At 40.5% G+C, this 22,232-nt stretch overlaps 1 protein-coding gene across 3 annotated transcripts in view; it reads left to right on the top strand.

Annotated features, from left to right (window-relative positions):
- GNE (glucosamine (UDP-N-acetyl)-2-epimerase/N-acetylmannosamine kinase) overlaps positions 1-22,232 on the top strand; it is a gene marked incomplete at both ends in the record, with an annotated part of 52,895 nt that overhangs the window by 4,597 nt on the left and 26,066 nt on the right. For 2 of the 3 annotated variants that reach the window (XM_084237512.1, XM_084237513.1), the window contains one exon: positions 19,605-19,768. In XM_084237512.1, coding sequence (XP_084093638.1) covers positions 19,605-19,768 — 164 coding nt within the window. Of the gene's footprint in view, positions 1-19,562; positions 19,769-22,232 lie in introns of those variants that run through there. The other variant, XM_084237511.1, reaches the window with a different exon arrangement.

Genomic DNA, 22,232 nt, shown 5'->3' with positions numbered 1-22,232 from the left:
AGAAGATCAAACCAGTCACAACATTCCCTTAGGCCAAAACCTAATCCAGATAAAGGCCCTAACTCTCCTCAATTCTGTGAAGGCTGAGAGAGGTGAGGAAGCTGCATGAAGCTTGCAGAAGTTGGTTCCTGAGGTTGAAGTAAAGAAGCTATCTCCACCACAGCCAAAGTGTAAGGTGAAGCAGCAAGTGCTGATCTAGCAGCTGCACCAAGTTATCCAGAAGATCTAAGATGATTGATGGAGGAGGTTACGCCAAACAACAGATTTTAGTTTTCTGTTCCTTTTTTTTTTTTTTAACTTGACAGAATTCAAATTGTATGCATTTGTTCTCTCAGGGCTGAGAGGGTAATAATCCTACCTGGGTCCCAATCCTCAGTGGTTTTCTCATCTCTATTGGAAGAGTCCTTTCACAAGGTTGTGTGTTTGGCTACTGCTCCAGACATCCTCCTGTGTTTTCTTCCTCCTCCTTCTCCTCATTTTGACTTTCAGATGTTATTATTTAAGAAATACATTTTGTGAAAGTATAGCTGCCATAGATAATGGTTCTTCTAAAAGATTTGGGCACACTAAAAACCTTCTAGAAAGAATTTACCATTCTGGATACCATTGAGTACATTCATGGTTCATGAGAAGAGGTGAAAATATCAACATTAACAGGTTGATGAGAAGAGGTGAAAATATCAACATTAACAGGAATTTAGAAGAAGTTGATTCCAACCCACATGGATGACTTTAAGGGTCCAAGACTTCAGTGGAGGAAGTAACTGCCAATGTTGTGGAAATAGCAAGAGAACTAGAATTAGAAGTCGAGCCTGAAGATGTGACCAAATCGCTGAAATATCATGATAAAACTTTAATGGATAAGGAGTTGCATCTTCTGGATGAGCAAGAAAGTGTCTTCTTGAAGTGGAATCTACTGGTGAAGATGCCATAATACCGAGGATTAGAATATTATAGAAATGTAGTTGATAAGGCTGCAGAAGGGTTGAGAAGGTTGACCCTAATTTTGAAAGTGTGAGTGAAATGTTATCAAACAGTATCACATGTTACCAAGAAATCTTTTGGGCTAATAAGAGTCAATCGATGCAGCAAATTTTATTATTTTAAGAAATGGCCACAGCCACCCCCCAAACTTCAATAACTACCCTGTTACTCCTAAGTGGTGTCCCTTCTTCCAGTTGTTCCTCTTCTTTCCAGTCCATTTTCCACAACTTCAATTAAGCAAATCTGATTATGTCCCTTCTTTGACTGAAAACTCTGGCAACTCAAGTGAAAAGAAAGAAAATTTGACCTCATTAGAACGCCGCCACACAAAGCCTTGCTGACAGAGCCAGACACTGCATCTTAACTGCACCTCCAGTTACTATCTGCTTCACACATTTATCTTATAATATCACTAAGTTTCTCCTTGATCTGCAACTCACTGTGATCTTTCACACTTGACTTAGTATAATGGCTGAGCAACAGTGTTATATTACTAAGATACTAAGCTTAGGCACTAGAGGAGGGTAGGTGGGAGAAGTTGAATACAAGTGACTTGGAATAGCCATAGAGAAAAGAATAGGTTGGCAATGAATCTGTGATAAGAGATATGATCCCCTGCCCGCCCCCTCCCCCCAATTTGGCTCAATGCTTATTAGACTGTTTGTTAAATCCATCACAACTTAAGGAATTATAGGGAGACAAATATATCTTACAGAGCTAACTTTAAGGAATTAAAGTTATTATTATCTGATGGGAGAAATAGGACACTCATGTAAGGTAATTAATTTTCTCAATTTCCCTGTAAATATCAGCTTCACAGTCATAGACAGATACATTCAAGGTAATTAATTGTCTGAAATGAGCAGTCAAGACAAGTACCATAGTACTTTACAAGAGGAAGATTATTTTGGGAAAGGGTGTTCATATTTGGTTTCACAACAAAGATAGTGCTTGAAGCCTAAGTAGATGAAAGTAGCGTAAGAAATAGCTTTCTGACCCTAGGGAATGACAGAGATAGAGAAGGATATGTTCTGGGCAATAGGTTCTAGGTGGGCGAATAATGTTGGTAAGGACAGAAAGGGGTCAGGGATGGGAGGAAGTAGGAGGCTTTAAGTGCTAAACTGGATTCCCTAGGCATACTTTATGTAACTGGGAATGGGGAGCCATTGATGTTTTTCTTAAGAAATGACTGATGAAAGTAGTGTTTTAAGGGGATTAATCAGGCAGGATTTTGCAGGACAGGCTAGAGAAGGGAGGGAATGCAGGCTGGAAGGGCAGGTAGAAGCACAGTAATTTAGATCTGAGATGTCCTATTTCCTTGATTCTAAGACACTGCTGACATAACAGATTTTTGTAATAAACTCTACCTTCTATGTATATGGATTATGAAATAAACCTTGACTTTAGGTATGTGAAATCATGAAAAAAAATTAGCATTGCAGAGTTAAGGGAATAAGAGGATGAAGATCTGGGCTAAGGCGGTAATGGTAGGAATGGGAAGGAGTTGATACAAAATAATGTATGAAGAATTTGAAAGATTGGGTGTTAAAAGTCAGAGAGAAGATAAGGAAGAAGATTAAAATATGACTCTGAATGAAAATGGCGCGTTGGTACCATTAAAAGAAATGGGGAAGTAAAGAAGGAAAATAAAACCAAACTAAATCTTATAGACTGAGTTCAAGGTGAGGAAATAGCTAGCTGGTAGCTGAAGATGTAAGCCTAGCACTCAGAAGATAGATGAGGCCAGGGAATTATCTATAGAGAGGTCAAAATGGAAGACTTGTGAGTGAATGAAATTCTGAAAGATGGAGTAAACCGAGAGCAGCAGCAGAGGTATAACAATAAAGGAGTGCCCACCTACAGGGGCACAAAGCAAGGTAGGCACAAAATGACTTGAAAGGTTGAAACAGATCATTCCAGAATAAGGGCATGAAAGATCTAAGAGTGTGGTCGAGGCCTATGTTCACACATAGACCTAATAGTTTTTAATTATGTACATTTGGCTGTCTTAAGCATCCACATAGGTATTAAGAAACCCACTTTAATACATCCCTGTGGGGTTGTCACCTCCATCTTTCACTGCACGTTTATCACCAAATGTGTATTCTTCCTCAGCTCCAGGAGATGTGGCCGGTATACCTTGACTCAGTCCCCAACTTATATTGAGAAATCATGACCTTTCCCCAAACGCTTGTTGCTGGTACTGAGTGCTATTGATCTTAGGCAAATCCTTTAAAGTCTAAAGAACAGGGCCTCCCCAGTGGCACAGCGGGTTGAGCACAGCGCTGTGAAGCTGTCCACAGCCTCTGCACTGAAGGTTCTATTGCCGGCCAGTGGCAGAACTCTCCTGCCTCACCTGCTGCTCCCTTCAGTAATATCTTAGGTCCGTCTGCCTCTTCTGCTCCTGGCTCTGAATCTGGTGAATTCTCTCACCCTCCCGCGCCTCTGGCCTGTGCCCCAGTTCTTGTATAAATAAATAAAATCTTTTTTAAAAAAAAAAAAAGCCTAAAGAACATAATCCTCATGTAACTCTTTAATGAGTAGTTATTTTAGAATGAAATTTTGTTGATCCAACTTCTCACAATGTCAAGGATAAAAGGCAAACAAGCTTTTAATACTTTTCCAGTTCTTCTGGAATGAGTATGCCAGTAACATTTTGAGCTCCTATTAGTCAGGGATGACTGAGCGCTTTCTGACTTCCCTCTTTTCCTTAGCAGAAAACAGATAAGAAATAAAATTGTTTATTGGTTTGAAATAAGATACGTTCATAGCCCATACAGGAAAATACAGTTTAAAATCCTAATAGAGGGGAATATGTCACAAAAACAAACATATAGTCATCATATGTGTTTGTACATCTCTTCTAGAATTGGGAAAACTAGCACAGGGACAGTACCCACTACATATGCTTAGCAAGCTGATTGGCTGATGTGGTAAACTGATTAACAATTGGAGATAAGAATAGTGACAAGTGGTACTGAAATATGAATTTCAAAAAGATTCCTTATCCAGTTTTGAGTATCTGAATTAGTATGTTTGTAATCTTGAAAGAAAGCATATCTTTCAGCTTCACATTTTCATAAACCTGAAACTGACCTATACAGTTTAGGATATTATTGAATTACTTTCAGCCAGTGAAAAATTAGTCCTGCCATGCATTTCCTAAGATGGGAATCGCTGTCCCACATCTATAGTATTTTCTGATCAGCATAACAAGAGCAATTCAATCTGTTCTGGGGAGGTGATATCTGGTTTGGAAGATGTACTTTTCCTCTTTATGATCAAGAGACTGTGAATTAAAAGTGTTGTGGCTGGCACACATATATGGTCAGCTAATCTATGACAAAGGGGCAAACAATATGCAATGGAACAGGGATAGTATCTTCAATACATGCTGGGAAAACTGGATTGCTACACAGAAAAGAATGAAATAGACTATTATCTCATACCATACGCAAAAACCAACTCAAGGTATATAAAAGGCTTGAATGTAAGACCTGAACCCATAAACTATACAGGAAAAAAACATAGGCAAAACACTCCACGACATATACCTCAGAAACATCTTTGAGGGCTCATCCCCAGAAGCAAAGAAAATGAAGGAAAAGATAAACAGCTAGAACTACATCAAACTCTACACAGAAAAAGAGAAAATAACCAAAAGACAGAGAAACCCTACTGATTGGGAGAAAATATTGGCACTCCATACAACTAATAAGGGACTGATATCAAAGATCTACAAAGAGTTCACATGATTCAACAAACACAAAGTAAACAATACAGTTTAAAAAATAGGCAGGAGAGCTAAAAAGACTTCTCCAAAGAGGACAAGCAAATGGCCAACAGGCTTATGAAAAAATGTTCAACATCCCTTATAATCAGGGAAATGCAAATCAAAACCTCAATGAGATACCACCTTACTCTAGTGAGAATGGCCCATTAAAAAAAAAAAAATGGCAACAACAAATGCTGGCAAGGATGTGGAGAAAAACCAACTCTCCTATACTGCTGGTGGGAATGCAAACTGGTCCAACCACTATAGAAAGCGGTGTGGAGGTTCCTCAAACTACTAAAAATGGAGCTACCATATGACCTAGCAATTCCACTCCTAGGAATCTACCCAAAGGACACAAAACCATTAATTCAAAAGGAAACTTGTACTCCTGTGTTTATTGCCACTTTATTGACAATAGCTAAGATATGGAAACAACCTAAATGCCCAAAAACAGATGACTGGGTCAAAAAGATGTGGTATATAAACACTATGGAATACTATTCAGCAATCAAAAAAGATAAACTCATGCCATTTGCAGCAACATGGATGGAGCTGGAATGGATTATGCTCAATGAATTAAGTCAGAAGGAAAAATAAAAATATCAGATGGCTTCGCTTATAGGAGGAACATAGAAGAAACAAAACACAGGGTCAGAGGAAAAAAGGACAAAACTAGCAAATTATAGATCTGAACAAATAGCAGGGGGAGGGAGGGAATCAAAACAGGAGAGGGAAGAGCACAAGGGGCTATGGTGATGGTTCACAAATGAGGTGGTAATGGGAGGTGTGTGGAGATTACACCTGAGGTAAGGAATCAAATATTGTACAAATGATTGTTCACAATGATGTAAGAAAATAAAAGTGTTGTGGCTGAGATATAGAGGGGAGCAGATATGGGAAGAATATTAAATAGAAATATTCAGCATAATGTGATTAATTGCTTGTTTTTTGATTTTTTTTTTCCCATCTTGGTTGCTTTCTTCGTGGCACCATCCCTGTTTCTCTTCCACCCTCTTCCCTGCCCTCCCAAACAACACGGCAGACACACCACCACACTCTTTTCCATAGAACTCAACCTCAGAGTAATTTTCCACACAGTTCACCAGATAGCCACTATCATTTGGAGTTGGGAATCTAAGTGATGGGGTTTGGGTTTCTTCCTGTTTTATGATTTTGCTGTATATTCTGATGCCAGAAACAGGGCATCTTAAGAAAAAGAGGGTTCATTTTGGCAAACACATGGATTGGGATCAGAGGGTTGTTTGGGATCCAAGACAAGTTAGGGACTATCCTCTCCCTATGGCCCACCTACACTGCCTCTCATAGCATAACTGTGCCTGTGATTTTAATATGCCCCATTTTTCAGGTCATTTCCAACTGGCCCTTCCTCCTTGTATCCCACAGTGCAAATGATTCAGAGAGCTGGTTTAACATGCTCAGCTAATGACCACTGTGTTTGTTACTAAGCACAGCCTTGGTGCGAAGTCTTTTCATGGGTCATGGAGCAGCAGCCCACCGTTGCTGGTGATGTCCTCTTTCTTTCTGTGGTAGTTATCCAGGGGTGTTCACGAAAATTCAGAGTTTGAAACAGGTATACTATACAAATGTCTATACAAAAAAAGATTATATATATATATTATATTATATAATATAATATATAACATATACTATGTAATATATATTATATATTATATTATATATAAAAATATATTATATATCATATATATTATATATTATAATATATATTATATATATATTATACATATATATTTATATTATATATATAAATATATTATATATCATATATATTATATATTATATAATATAATATATACTATGTAATATATTATATATTATATTATATATAAAAATATATTATATATCATATATAATATATAATCTTTTTTTGTATAGACATTTGTATAGTATACCTGTTTCAAACTCTGAATTTTCGTGAACACCCCTGGATAACTACCACAGAAAGATATATATATATATATAAAATATATATAAAAAGATTTTATATATATATATACTATACAAAAAAAGATTAAGTGTTTAGAATAGTAGGTAAAACTATTTATAGAGGTTGTGAGTGGCATTTATGGAGGTAGAGTACTTTATAATTAAATCAACAGATACAAAGAGGAAGACAAGTCCCTGTTAGAAGAAATGTTTCTACAGTGGCAGAAAAACATACTTAGGTCTGTCCCTTTGATGAGTTTGTATGAGATGATCTCTATCATCTAGGATCCCCTGATAGTCTAATTATACCCTGAATGTTTGACGTTGTCATTCTGCTTTATGGAATAATCTATACAAATCTGTGGTTTTATTATATTATAAACCCATAACACGTTTTTTAAAAATAATTTTTTTAGTTTGTAGAATACTTAATTTAACATTTATCATTTTTAAAATTTTTTTAGACAATATTTCCTTCTCTCCACCCCCTCAGATTGAGTCCCCATAGAATTTCCTTCCCCAAGGCACCCGCGCACCATCACCTCAATCCCCTGTGCTCCTCCCTCCCTCCCTCTTACCCCTCTCCCTCCTCCTCCCCTGCAGTATGTCTCTGGTTTATAATTGTCTGTTTTTGCTTTGCTGTGTTTTGTACTGTTATTATTTTTTTTACACTGATGTCTTATTTGGTTCCTCTGTATTCCTGTTATAAGTGAAACCATCCGATATTTTTCGTTTTCCTTTTGGCTTATTTTACTGAGCATAATTCCTTCTAGCTCCATCCACATTGCTGTGAATGGCATGAATTTATCTTTTTCGATTGCTGAATAATATTCCATTGTGTATATATACCACATCTTCCTGATCCAGTCATCTATTTTTGGGTATTTGGGTTGTTTCCAGGTTTTACCTATTGTAAATAGTGCTGCAATAAACATAGGTGTACAGGTGCTCTTTTGAATCAATGTTTTTGTGTCCTTTGGGTAGATCCCTAGGAATGGAATTGCTGGGTCATATGGTAGCTCCATTTTTTTAGTAGACTGAGGAACCTCCACACAGCTTTCCACAGTGGTTGGACCAGTTTGCACTCCCACCAACAATGTAGGAGAGTTCCTTTTTCACCGCATCCTCGCCAACATTTGTTGTTGCTCGTTTTTTTGATATGTGCCATTCTTTTTTTCTTTTTTTTTTAAGATTTATTTCATATAAGCACTGGGTACAGTCAGAAGTGTGGGAGGGTGAGAGAATTCACCAGAGCCAGAGTGGGGAGCAGAACAGGCAGAAGGATCTGAGTACACTGCTGAGGGGAGCAGCAGGTGGCAGGAGAGGTCTGCAGCAGGTGGCAGGAGAGGTCTGCGTGCCATGTAGGACCTTTGGCCGGTGGCCAGGGATCTAACCAGGGCGCAGAGGCTGCGGGCATCTTCGCAACAGCTCAACCGCTGTGCCACCGGGGAGGCCCTGTTATGTGCCATTCTTACTGGTGTAAGGTGGTATCTCAATGTGGTTTTAATTTGCATTTCCCTGATTATAAGGGATGTTGAACATTTTTTCATATGCCTAGTGGCCGTTTGCATTTCCTCTTTGAGTTCTGCCCATTTCTTGACTGGATTGTTTATTTTTTGTTGAGCCCTGTGAGTTCTTTGTCTATCTTTGTGATCAGTCCCTTATCAATTGAATGGCGTGCAAAGATTTTTTCCCAATCAGTGGGGTGTCTCTCTGTTTTGGTTAATGTCTCTTTGGCTATACAGAAGCTTTTCAGTTTGATGTAATCCCAGGTGTTTATCTTTGCCTTCACTATCACTGCTTTGGGTGATGAGTCTTTAAAGATGCTTCTGAGATGTATGTCTTGCAGCGTTTTACCTATATTTTCTTCTATATATTTTATGGTTTCAGGTCTTACGTCCAGTTCTTTTATCCACTTGAAAAATAATTTTTATTGAAGTAATATTGTATTATAACATTATATAAAGTTTTAAGTATGCATCTTTATAAATCATCTGTAATATAGTATGTATATACAAGTTATCTGTGCATTCTACATTTTTTTGAAGATTTATTTTTTTTATATACAAGAGCTGGGGTACAGGCGAGAGTCCCAGGAGGGTGAGAGGATTCACCAGAGACAGAATGGGGAGCAGAATGGGCAGACAGACCAAAAGCACTGCTGAGGGGAGCAGTGGGCGAGACAGGAGAGGTCTGCCACGCCATGTGGGAATCTCCCTGGCCGGCCGGGAATCGAACCGGCGCTGCGGAGGCTGCGGACAGCTTCACAGTGCCGTGCTCAACCTGCTGCACCACTGGGGAGGCCCCTGTGCATACTACATTAAGTTCACTACTAAAAGTCCAATTCTGTCCTTCATCAAACGATTGACTCTTTTATCCGATTTATCTACCCCCCTCCTTTCTGGTATCCACTAATTTAGTCTTACAGTCTAAATGTATATGCGGATATGTTTGCGTGTGTGTCTCAGAATGATCACCATAGTAAGTGTAGTTAACATCCTCGCCAAACACAGTCACATTTCTCTTGTGATGATATCTGTGCAGCTGGATTCCCCTCCCCTCAACCTGTAGCTTGAGCTTTCTTGTTAGAAAATTAGAACTGGAGAATCAAATACAAAACATGCTTTGTTTTCCCTGTATGATTTATTCTGCAACTCTATTCCTGGAAATCTTGAGAATGGATTGTGTTACATGTCTAACAAAATTCTTTGTGCCTCTTTGAGGTAACATCAAGGGCAAGCATCTGCTGGTTGTTACAGGCTGTTAACCCCAAAAGAACATTCTCTGCTGGAGAAGATAAACACTGTAACTGTAGGTGCCCAGCCACCCATCCCCTCCTGGGACCTGGAAATGGGAAGCCTCTCAAGCCCTCACAACTTGTACTTCCTTGCATTCCTTCCCTTCTCCTCAACTCCCCTCTCCCTTATATTACCCCAGCTTGCACACAGCCAATGTGCAGCTGGCTTCTTTTTGGGTGCTAATCCTGTGGACTCCCTTGGTGGCCACCTCCAGTAAAGTCCTTTGTTAAAAGACTTTCTTGTTTTCACCCATACTGATATATTGATTTATCCCTGTGAAATCCATTCAGACCCTAACCTCCAAACCGTAAGATAATAAATGTTTTAAGCTACTGATTTTGAGGTAGTGTGCTATGGCAGAAATAGGAAACTAATACACCATTATGTCTTGCTTCCTTTTTAACAGCTTCAGGTGGCTGTCTCATAAGAATCTGAAACATATCCCAAATTAAAACTTTACTTTTTTTCCCCCTCTCCAAACCGGGTCATTCTTAGCTTTTCTCATCTTAGTAAATGGTACCAAACACCCAGTTACTAATGCCAGAAACCTGGAAGTCATCTAACCCCTTACATCTAATTTATAATTTTCATCAATTTTAGTTACAAACTAAATCTCATATACATCCACTTCTGTAGAGGTCTTTCCATTACCACCATCACACTGCATTATGCTTTATTACACTGCCACCAGTTTTTATAATTAATATTTTAATTTAATAAATTTATTTATGTGCACATACTATAAAATATGATAGGTATTCAGTGACAAATCAGTCTCCTCCCCCCAGGCCTGTAAGTGGCACCAGTTTTTAGGTATCCTTTAAGAAACTTCACTGCCAACATTTTTTACTCTTACCCAATACATTCTCCATGTAGCAGCCAAAGTGATATTTAAAAGAGAAATCTGAATCCACATCATGATGGAGTAGAGAGGTTGGGATCACTTTCTGCCCTAAAAACAGCTATTAAATTTTTTTTACTCAAAGGAAGACCCAGAAGTTGCTCAACAGAGTCCTAGAATTTTCCCACAGGGGATTCAAAATAAAGTTGGTGGCTGGCTGCAGGCAAGAAGTGGGAAGGAGTGAAGGGGAGTATGACTAGAGGAGTGTAGCAGCCGGCAGAATGGGCTGGGGGTCAGCTAGCCACAGACTCGGGAGCACTGTGACTTTCCCTGGAGGAATTTTCTAGAAAGGAATTGCAGTCATGCACAGGTGCACTCCAACCTGGGACACGGGTGTCTCTGCTACTCTCATGGACAAGGAAAGCTCTCCCACCACCTACCTCCCAGGAGTAAGAGATCAAAGAGTCACCAGGGAGAGCGAGGCCAGACTCAATACTCAGCCCAATAGCAGAGAAAAGGCCTGGTGAGAGAGAATTCACCAGACTCTTGGAATGTCCCAAGTGCAGAGCTTGCAACCTGGGTCTCTTGGAAGTGGCAGAGCAGCAGTGGAGGCTGTAGTGGTGGCCACTCCTACAGCTATTGCTAGACAACAGGGCACACGCTGCTCACCTAGCAGGCCCAACTGAGTTCTGAACGTTAAGCCTTGTGGATTAGAGCTAGTCCCTCTCATAGGAGACTCAGTCCTCATAGATCACAGTTTGCAGCAGAAAGGAGCAACAGGGGGGCAGGTGGGACGTTAGGACAACTGAAGCAGCAGACTTTGCTGTGGAGAGAGAGGAGAGGAGGCAAAGGTGGCCAACCTCACTCCTCCGCAAAATTCAAATAGAGAATTTAAGCCCCAGAATTTCCTCCAACTTCCACCTCACACCAAGGTAAACTAAAAAGAGAAACAAAACAAAACTAAATCCACAGCTCCCCAACCACAAAAAAAGCAAATATGGCAACACACATGCTTAGGAACTTCCAAACATAAGATGGAAAAGCAAAATGAGAACAGAAGTTCAGGGACATACACAAATGATATAAAAATAGAAGACCTATCAAGCAAAGATTTTATTTATTTATTTTTTTCCCACATCATACACAACATTTATTTTATTAAATTTTCTTACATTGCTGTTCATTTTTGTACAACATTTGATTTCTTCCTTCAAGTGCAGTCCTCATAATTCTCCCACCACCGTGGTACCCATGACCATCACCATAGTCCCTTGTGCTCTTCCTTCCCCTGTTTTGACCCCTCTTCACCCCCTCCCCTGCTGTATGCCTCAGATCTAGGGTTTAACTGCAAGTTTTGTCTTTTTCCTGATCCTTTGTTTGGTTTAGCTGTATTCCCCTTACAAGTTAGACATCCGATATTTTTCTTTTTCCTTCTGATTTATTTCGTCAAGCAAAGATTTTAAAACAACATTAAAATTGCAAAATGGAAGGCCAGGCAAAGGCAAAGGCAGAGAGGTGCAAAATCCTAGAAAGGAGATCCAGGAAAAAAGAAAAAAAAAATCTCTTCATCAAAGAGACTGAAACTATTAAAAGAACAAAAAAAGAAACTCCGAATGAAATGTAACTGTCAGGATAAAGAATTTCAGAAATAGAAGACTCAAGTGTACAAATCACCCAACTAGAGAAAAAGAAAAATAAGACAGGAAAAATGAGGAAACTCTACAAGAAACTCAGACTCAGAAGAGGATAGATAGAATAATGGGTATTCTAGAAGGTAAAGAGAAAGAGAGAAGGGAGCAGAGACTTCATTCAAAGAAATAATATCTGAGAATTTACCAAACCTCAGGAATGAATTCAGTCTGGATGTCCAGAAAAGAAACTTGTATGTACAAAATGACCTAGACCAAGACACATCGTTGTCAAATTATCAAAAATCAAAGATTAAAAAAAATTTACACAAAGCTAGGATAAAGAAGATAATTTACAAAGGCATCCAAATTAGGCTTTCCTCATATTTTGCACCAGACACTCTCCAGGCAGAATAAAGAGGAAAGAAGTGTTCACGATCCTAAAAGACAGGAACTGCCAGCTAAGAACACTCTATCCTGCAAAATTATCATTCAAACATGAAGGTGATATAAAGATTCCCCAGTCAAACAGAAGCTAATGGAGCTTATCACCACCATCATCCAAGAAGTATGAAAATTCTAATACTTATGTACACCTATGTTCATGGTAGCACTGTTCACGACGGCCACAACAAATGTATAAAGGTATTGTGGATCTATATCGTCAACATATATTTAACATAATATATTCAATGGAATATATACAGCTATTTAAAAAGATGAAATCATGTCTTTTGGGACAAAATGGGTGAACCTCAAGGTAACTATACTAGTGAAATAAGTCAGAAGGTGAGAGATGGTTTCACTCATCTGTGGAATAACAAAAGAAAAAACAAAAAACAAAAAACCCAAACAGAAACAATTTACTGGTTACCAGAGGGTACAGGGGGGAGGAAGCAGGTGAGAAGGAAAGCTTGGGGGGGGACATGGTGTATTGGCAGGTTGGGTTGGTGGAGGGTGAGTGGGATCTATGCACAGATGGACAGGTAAAGATGTAATCCCAAAATTAAAAAAATTAAAGAGAAATGACAGCACTTCCTTGCACAAAACCCCTTTTGTGACTGGCAAGACCTTTTAGTGACTCTATGCCAAACTACGAGGAGGAACTAACAGTGCGTCAGTATTGTACAAATTGGGGTTTCGTCATTAATTGAAAAACGTGACTAAGTACAAAAGTTTGGATCTGAAATTTGCTTATGGCAAGATATTCAATTTTAAGAGGGTCAACCCCAGTTTCCCCGCGTTTGTTCCGTTTTTCAATGAGTTTAGTTTTACCTGGTAATTTATTTAATGGTTGTAGGAAAATGCTTTAATATTTTGTATCATCAATTCATTCGTGGTTTCATGTCACTGAGTTTGAAAACACCGTCAAAGTCTTCAAGCTGGGCAAGTCCTCCCGGGCGTCCGCAGGTCGCGGGGCTGGCACCGGCGCGGGAGGCCCAACGCGAGCTCCCGCGTCCCCGGCGCCCCCGCAGTCTGTCGCCCACGCAGGAGCCGGCCGCGCGCCCGACACCTGGCAGCGATGTTTTCTGGTCCTGGCCTGCGAAGCGACTGACCGAATGGAAGGCGCGAGCTACACCGCGGCGGGCGCCAGGCCAAAAGAGGCGCCCGCCGCGGGGCTCGGGTTTCGCAGCGTCGCGGCGGCCCGCGTCGGAGGAGGCTGGGCGGCGACGCGTCAAACGTCTGGCCGGGCTGGCAACGCCACGACACCGGAACTCGAGAGCCCACCTCACCCCGCCCCCGGCCGCCTCAAAAACCGTTGGTTCACGCGAGGGCGCCCTCGGGCACAGCCAATCACGGGGCTCCCTTCAGGTGACGTAAGGGCGTGTTCGTGGATTCGGTGCTCCCGGGCTTGACGTGCCAGGGCGTGCGGGGGGCCGGGGTCGAGCGACGAGTCATCGACCCGCGTGGCCGAGTGGAGGAAGCTGAGGGGCAGGTTGTCGCCCCGTTAGCTTTTTGGCGCCGCGCTGGGGACGTGAGCAGCGGCGGCGGCGGTGGCGCGGAAGGGAACCTCGGACCGGCGTCTGGCGAGACCGGTGCGTCAGTCGGCCACTCGGGGACAGGGGCTGGGGCGGACTCGGGGGCGAGCAAGCTCGGGGAGAGCATCCTCCCGGGCCCCGCTCCAGGGCCTCAGCTTCCCGGCCCGCCCCAGCCCCTCGCGGGCCCTCCTGCCCGCCGCGCTCTGCAGCCCCGCTCCGGGCTCCGCCTGGCGGCCGGGGGAGCGCCTGGTCCGGCGAGGACCCTGGGTGAAAACTCGGCAAGTTGGGGAGGACGTTAGAGGGCGGCGGGACCTGCTCCATCCCGCGGGCGGTGCTGAACGAGGTGAGGGGCCTGAACCCAGGCGTGCGGAGGCGGCGGCAGACCGGCCGCCCGGGGTGGAAGGAGCTGGGTCGAAAGGTAACTGGGAGGTAACGCGAAGGTCTCGCCCAAGCTGGAATCCACGGAGTCTCGACTTCATGGGCAATTTGATGTGCGTTTATCACACCCCCCGCCGCCAGCACACACACGCATTGTCAGCTTGCCAGTGACATTGTTACAACACACAAAAAAGTGTTCTCTGCTTCTCTGATAGAAAGGGATGGAGTACAGCTTAGTGGTATAGAGAACTGGTTGGCCCAACTATAGAAGCTCTGCATAGAAGCCACATCTGTTGGTAATTAGAGCTCATTTCTTTCTTATTCCTGAGTCTCATCCCCTCTTGCACCGAGGGAAGAAAGGTATATCCTGTTCTCTTCATTTCCATGGTTCCTGGCAGGACCAGTTACGGGAAGGTTCTCCTGGATGTTTATGGAATGAACAGACGCGAAGGCAAACTCTGGGTGTGGGCTGCATCCTCAGTACCGGGTTCGATTTTTGGTTCTGACAAATAACTGATTCGGGACAGGTGAGTTGTTTTCCGCTGCACTCCAAGCGCCCCTTGTATAATGGGACTAATCAAACAGGGCTGTGAGAATGGAATGAGTTAATATTTATAAAGCTGTTAACACGGCTCCTGGCAAATGTCGCTGTTCTTGTTTGCTCAGACAGTTGAGTGGGACATTTTTTTTGGAAAGAGCTGGTCACCTTTTGCTGTATTTACAATGGCAGTCTTGAGTTGAGAGAAGGCAGAAAGGAGTCTTCAAGAATTAGGTTTCTCAGAAATTGCCAGTGAGTTCAATATAAAGGCAAACTTTTCTGTTACCTGTCTTAATTTTAGTGACTCTGGTTACTATTAAGGAATTGAGGAATGAAAAGGATGCAAATACCCAGTCCCTCCTGAATTGGACAAAACACCTACTTTGCAGAGTCTAAAAGATTTTTTTGTTGTTGCTGCTTGAACACTTTTCTGTTTTTAAGTGAGGTAATTCTGTTACACAAAGTTGTTTGTCTTAGAGGTACAGGATTGCCCCCTTCAGGTGTTGTTACCACACTACACCCACCACTAAAGAACCCAGAGTCTTCCACCATAATGTATTGTGCTCCTTCCCCATTTTTTACTCTTCCTCCCCCTCTGGTAGCCTCTGTTCTACTGGAGATTTTTATTTTTAAAATGTACTATTTCAAATATGCTGACAGGACAGAAAATATGATACCCTCTGCCAATCAACACATTAATAGACTAACGCGTTTGTTTCAGATCTCTGCTAAAAAATGTTTGTATAGTTAAAGCCCTTTCAATTCCTTTTCCCCTTTCTTCCTCTCTTTCAAGAGGTAATTATTTTCCTGAGTTGGTATGTAATTTTACTACAAATAACATCCAGTAATGTTATACATATTTTTTAAAAAGTGCCCTGCTAACTTTTAGAATTTGCTGCTTCTATTGTTTTTTGAGATTTATCAACATTAACAAATATAGACTTAGTCCATTCATTTTAATTGCTGTATAGGATTACGCTGTGTGAAGAAAGTAGTTTTTGCTTGTTTTACATTGCACTTTATGCAACTTAAACTATTCTAGTTTTAAGTCCATTTGTCATATTCATTCTGTACTGGTCATGGAGAATCTGGAATCTGGTCATAGTTCTAAGTGGAAATGTATCTTTGAGCATGACATCTAGAGCAAAAATAAAGCACCCTGGTGGATTATTATTTTTGTTTTTGGAGCTTCTGTTGGGAAAATGAACTAGTTAAGGTCTACTATCTGGTCTGGTGTCATATACTAAACTGTAAGTTCCTAGAAATCAGAGACTGGGTCTTCCTCACTTCCATGACTCTCTTCACAGAGTTCTGCATACAGTGAATAATCAGTAAATGCTTGTGATAGTATTTTGTATTCAGGGCTCTCATAACCCTCATATATTTTAATATTTGGTGACTAGCAATTTTCAAACTTTGTACTTTTAGGCTTAATATTTCTAATTCCTGTAAACATTACTATTTTACCCGTTCAGAAAAATACTTTAAAACATTTTAAAGACTAGGTATGTGGTTGACTAGCCCTTCCCTATGTAGAAAACTCTATACTTGTTAACTCTGTACTTTACTAAAATTGAAAACCAAAATAAATTTTAAAAAATCAAGGCATAAAACAAGTTTGTAGATATTGTTACCAACTGCTTAATATGTACTATGTATTTATAGACTATATGTAACTATATATATTTTTAGACTATATATATTTATAGACTATATATGTAAACTCAGTTTACATATGTAAGCATATATATGTAAGGGTATATGCATAGTTTATATTGCATAGTAAGAAATTAGCAATTTTAGTTCACAGGGAGAACTACATGGCTTGGAACACACATGAGAAGATTTTTTTTCTATATACTCTTTTAAGACTTTTCAACTTTAAAGTATGTAAAATGTATTACCTAAATCTAAAATAAGTTAAAAATATTAAAAAATAGTTCAATCTTGGGCCTCCCCGGTGGCGCAGCGGTTGAGCGCTGGGTTGAGAAGCTGCCTGCAGCCTCTGCAGCGCCGGTTCGCTCCCCGGCTGCTCCCCGGCCACCGGAGGAGGGTCCCACATGACACACAGACCTCTCCTGCCGCCCGCTGCTCCCCTCAGCAGTGTACTTCAGTCCTTCTGCCTGCTCTGCTCCCCGCTCTGGCTCTGGTGAATTCTCTCACCCTCCCGCGCTTCTGACTGTACGCAGTGCTTGTATAAATAAATAAATAAATCTTTAAAAAAAAAAAAAGTTCAATCTTTAAGAAGGCAATTTTAGCATTATTTTTTAAGTTAAATCTTAAAAATTAATGATTTAACTTTTAGCTTTTTAAGATTTACTTTCTTTAAAATAGCTTTGATCTTAGTAGCACTGTGATGTTTTTCATAGTTTATTTATATGGCCGGCCTACTCTCATTTTTGGTAGCATAACCTTTGAGTTACCTGTTATATACTAAGCATTTTAATATTGCCAGATGGAAAGTTTAATGTTCTTTTAAAACATACAAATTTACCAATCATGAACTAATGATTTGCTTTGCCTTATCCAACAAATATTACCACAAATTTATTCAGCTTACAGTTAGTGATAATTGGAAGAAAGATTATATACAATAACACCATTTTTGAAATAATAATTTTGTCTCTTTGATGACTGGGTAGTTGAGCTCTTATGAATACAATTCTCTTGACGGAAGCCTGTTTTCATAAGCTTGCAAGTGCTTTCCATTGGAAGGAATTAGCTTTTTACTGGTGACCATGCATTCAGAATAGCCTCATGATGGGGCAGTTTTATGATCCCAGGAGTGCTAGCTGTATACCAGCAACAGAGGACTACTGGTGGGATTTCCACTGCATTTCTTTCTCGTCGAAAAGACTCCTGCTCTGCCCTTACTTGAAACAACTTACTCAAACTGCTCTGGATTCTTGACTGCAAATTCTAAATATTGATGTACTCCTTGAATCATAAGTATTGAGATTGGCCATGAAATAAAATTTTGTGTTGACATAAAGATATTTAAAATGTTCCATAGTATTCCATAAAACATATCTCTTATCCCTTGCCTCTGGATTTCATTTTTGAATGGAGAGTATGCAAAGGGGTGGGTGGGCGGGCAGAGGAGTTGAGTGATGGTGTGTATGTATATGGTAACGCCATAGTGCTCAGAAGGGAGGCAGCAACTAAGGGTGGCAGTGAGGAAGAACTTAGGTTTCATGTGAAGGCTTTCCAGAAGAGGTAACATGCAGACTGAATTTTGAAGTATGGGGGGTATAGGCAAGAGGAAAAGGAAGATTTAGGCAGAGAGAGATTTGTATCTAGAGAGGCAGAGAGATATGGAAACCAATGAACTGTACGCACTTCAGTATGACTTCAGCAGTGAGGGTAGTTGTAGGAAGGGGAGAAGTAGTTGGAAGGATGGGCTCCATCCAGATCAACAGTTTGGACTTTATCCATAGTTGGTGTGTCCTGTTTAGCATGATAATCAGATTTATGAACTCTGGAACAATCGCTCTGAAGTTAATGGGAGCAGGCAAGACTAGAAAGGTAGGCAAATCATTTTGACCTAAGGTGAAGAATTGGACTAGGGGATGTTCTGGTGTGGATGGAGAGGAGATAGATTTGAAAGATATTCAGATGAATTTGATAGGGTATAGGAGGTTCAGGGTGGGAACAGAAGACAAGGATATAAAGGTATTTGAATGGATGGAGTTCATAACTGAGAGAACCAGGAAGGAAGGATGGGTTGAGAAAGAAAAATGAGTTTAGTTTGGGAATGTGCCTTTAAGATGGTATCTGGTAGGTGTTTGGAGTTGTCAAGTTTGTAGACGCTGGTTTTCAGCTGTTAATGAGGCCTTGAAGATAAGGGGTGTGTGTGTGTGTGTGCACGCGCGCGTGTGTGTTTATATCTTACACAGCATTAATCGCAATGTTTTATATATAGGGGTTGTAGAGCGTGAGGGTAAATAGCTCTCATCCTTTGTAAGAGGTGATCTTAAATCTTGGGGAAATAGGGCCTCCTCTGGAGGGCCTCCCCTGGTGGCGCAGGTAGTTGAGTGCAGCACTGTGAAGCTCTCCACAGCCTCTGCAGCCTCTGAAGTGTTGGTTTGATCCCGGCCGGCCGGCAGGCGAGCGTCCCACATGGCACAGCAGACCTCGCCTGTCATGCCCGCTGCTCCCCTCAGCAGTATATTTCGTCAGTCTGCCTGTTGTGTTCCCCGCTCTGTCTCTGGTGAATCCTCCCGCGCATCTGGCCTGTACCCTGGTTCTTGTATGAATAAATAAATAAATCTTGAAAAAAAATCTTGGGGAAGTAATTTCTCCTCTCAAGACCTGTATTTCCCTTTCTGTAAGTGTGGGAATAGTCTGATGTATTCAAAATCAGTTGTGAGATATGACAAGTAACTTCAAACTAATCATTCGGAGCTGATGTTTGCAAAACCTTTTTAATTGGTGCGAGTTGATTTTTGACCAACACACCCAGTGTGTTTTCTTAAGTGTGAGAGAAAGGGATGGAGTCATAGTCCGCTGGGATTTCATAACTTTGGATGTAACAGTGGGTGTGTCACATAGAAGCAGGGTAGAAAAAAGGTTAAGAATCACTGTACTAATCACTGTACTTAGAACTGCAGGATTCTGTGTTTATATGTAGAACCTATCATTCTGATTATAAAGAATGTTTATTTTTGCAACTTCAGGAACTCTATTTTAAGAACCTTTCAAAACAAAAAAAAAAAGTCATGGAGAAGAACGGGAATAACCGAAAACTTCGTGTTTGCGTTGCGACTTGCAACCGTGCTGATTATTCAAAACTTGCCCCAATCATGTTTGGAATTAAAACGGAACCTGAGTTCTTTGAACTTGATGTGGTGGTACTTGGCTCTCACCTGATAGATGACTATGGGTAAGATAAAAACATTTTCTTATATCTCACATTACAATTATGGAACAAGAGTTTAAAAATCTAATTGCTCTACAAGGTAAAGTAGAATGTTATTACAGTTACCATTGATACTTATTTTTGTGACATTAGGTTTGTTAAAAGTTGGAAAATCTTTGGGCCTCCCCAGTGGCGCAGCGGTTGAGCGCTGGGTTGCGAAGCTGCCTGCAGCCTCTACAGTGCCGGTTCGATCCCCGGCTGCTCCCCACTCTGGCTCTGGTGAATTCTCTCACCCTCCCGCGCTCCTGACTGTACCCAGTGCTTGTATAAATAAATCTTAAAAAAAAAAAAACTTATTAAAAAAAAAGTTGGAAAATCTTTGAGGGAGCAGAATTTTAAACAAAAGATGACCATTCATTTTGTTAAATGTAATAAAGTGGCATTTAGTGCACCCTTGTGGCATGAAAACATTAATACAGACTCCAAATATAGTCAGGAATAGATTAAACTTGAAAGAAGCTTGTGTTAAAGTTGTCTTTTTCAGACTATTCTCTAAAAACAAAAACCTGCTCTAACACCAATTTAGCAGCTGGTTGTAAGAAGAAATTTATGGATAGCTAAAAAATTAATATATTTTAAAAATGGGAAGTGAATTTTAACTAAGAACATCTCTGTGGGTTTTTTTTTCCCTTAACATATTTAAGACAAAGGTAGAACAAAGTAGAAGAGAAATTTTAACTAGAGCCTGAGATGAAAGTCTCTAAGTCAAACTTTTATAAGTTTGACAGGAAAAATAGTGGGAGAGGCTCTCAAGGAAAATGTGATAGGTTTCCTATCTGTTGCCACCTTAATTAAAGGTGAAAAGGCAGTTATTTGTCTGGTAAGACTGTTAAGTAGAAAATGTGACTAGTACTTAAGGAAAATGTATGTTTAAAGTACAAGAAACTGGTTGCTTCTGAGGAGAGGAGCTGGTTAACTGGGAAACAAAAGTGAGAAGGTAGTCTTTTCACTGTATAACTTTTTTTTTTTTTTTTTTTACCATTTTAGCAGCTTTTAATGAAAGTTGTATATAAGATTACTTTATTCCTGCATCTTCTCCATTGTTTCTTCCTTGTATTTGCCCTTTTCCTTTCCTGCTTGGTAAGATTTGGCCTGATGTTCTAGGATGTTTTTGTGATCTATGTCCAGTTTCAGTCTAGTGATAACCCCCTTGCTGGGGTGAATGCCCATATGAAGACTTGGGCTGTTCACTTTCTCTGCTGTACAGGTTCAGTGTAGATGAGATATTTCCTCCTGTAAACCTGGCCACTTGACCAATTTGTTACCCTTTGTAGGTGTCCTTGGACAACCTGAATGTCATCATCCTTCCGAATTGGCTTAAACATTCTACTTCGATCTCAGCTCTTTGGAAAGAGGGAAAAATCATAATCTTCCTATGAATATGGAAAGGGGCATTAAAATGCCTTTCATAGCTCTTATTCCAGTCAGAGTCATGGAGAGATTGAACTTCATTTTGGCCGCTGGCTCTTAAGCAGTGGCTGCAAAAGGGCTTATTATATGGCTTTTTGTATCTTGAATTTTCAACCATGTGAATCAACTCTCTACTTTAAGAAGCACTAAGCTTCAGCCACTTGGGCAAAATGAAATCAAATTATTAACAACAAACTACTGAGAAATTCATTTGTACATTTATTAAAAAAAAATTTTAGGGCCTCCCTGGTGGTGCAAGGGTTAAGATGCAACCTATGAAGCTGTCAGCAGCCTCTGTAGCACAAGTTCGATCCCCTGCCAGGAAACAACCCACATGGCGCAGCAGACCTCTCCTGACTTGCCCACTGCTCCCCTCAGCAGAGTACTCCGGTCAATCCGCCTGTTCTATTCCCCTACTCTGTCTCTGGTGTCTCCTCTCACCCCCCACACCTCTGGCCCGTACCCCAGCTCTTGTATGCATAAATAAATAAATCTTAAAGAAAATTTTTTTTGAAAGGCTAAGGACGTTTCTAAATATCCTACAATGCACAGGTCAGTCCCCCATAACAAAAATCTGACCCAAAAATGTTAACATTGTAGCCATTGAGAAATCCTGCTCTATGATATTTTTCTCAAAAATATGAAAAAAATTATTGGAACATTGTATTTTGGTCTGTACAGTGGCTTAATGATTAGCTCAGTGACTTGCTCCCCTGCATTAGCCTCAAATCCATGGGATCCAGATTCTTGCTTAGCAAAACTGCACATCATTTCATGACTCTTTTTGGTACTTCGGGATTGCTTGAGAATTTTAAAGTTATGTATGTCAAAATATGCTGTTCTCTTTTCTGTGGGTGTATTTGTCCTTTTTCTCCTCTCTCCCTCCCCTTCTTCTCTCTCACACAAACACTCAACAGAGTATATACCCTGTTATATACTCAACTGGTCCTCATTACATTGTGAAGACTGGTTTCCATGCCACAGTTGCTCAGATAAAAAGGGTTAAAATATTTTGGAG

The sequence above is a fragment of the Talpa europaea genome (genome assembly GCF_964194135.1).
Source record: "Talpa europaea genome assembly, chromosome: 7".
NCBI classification, from domain to species: Eukaryota; Metazoa; Chordata; class Mammalia; order Eulipotyphla; family Talpidae; genus Talpa; species Talpa europaea.
The sequence above is the reverse complement of the archived record's forward strand: the minus strand, read 5'-3'. Positions and strand labels throughout refer to the sequence as shown.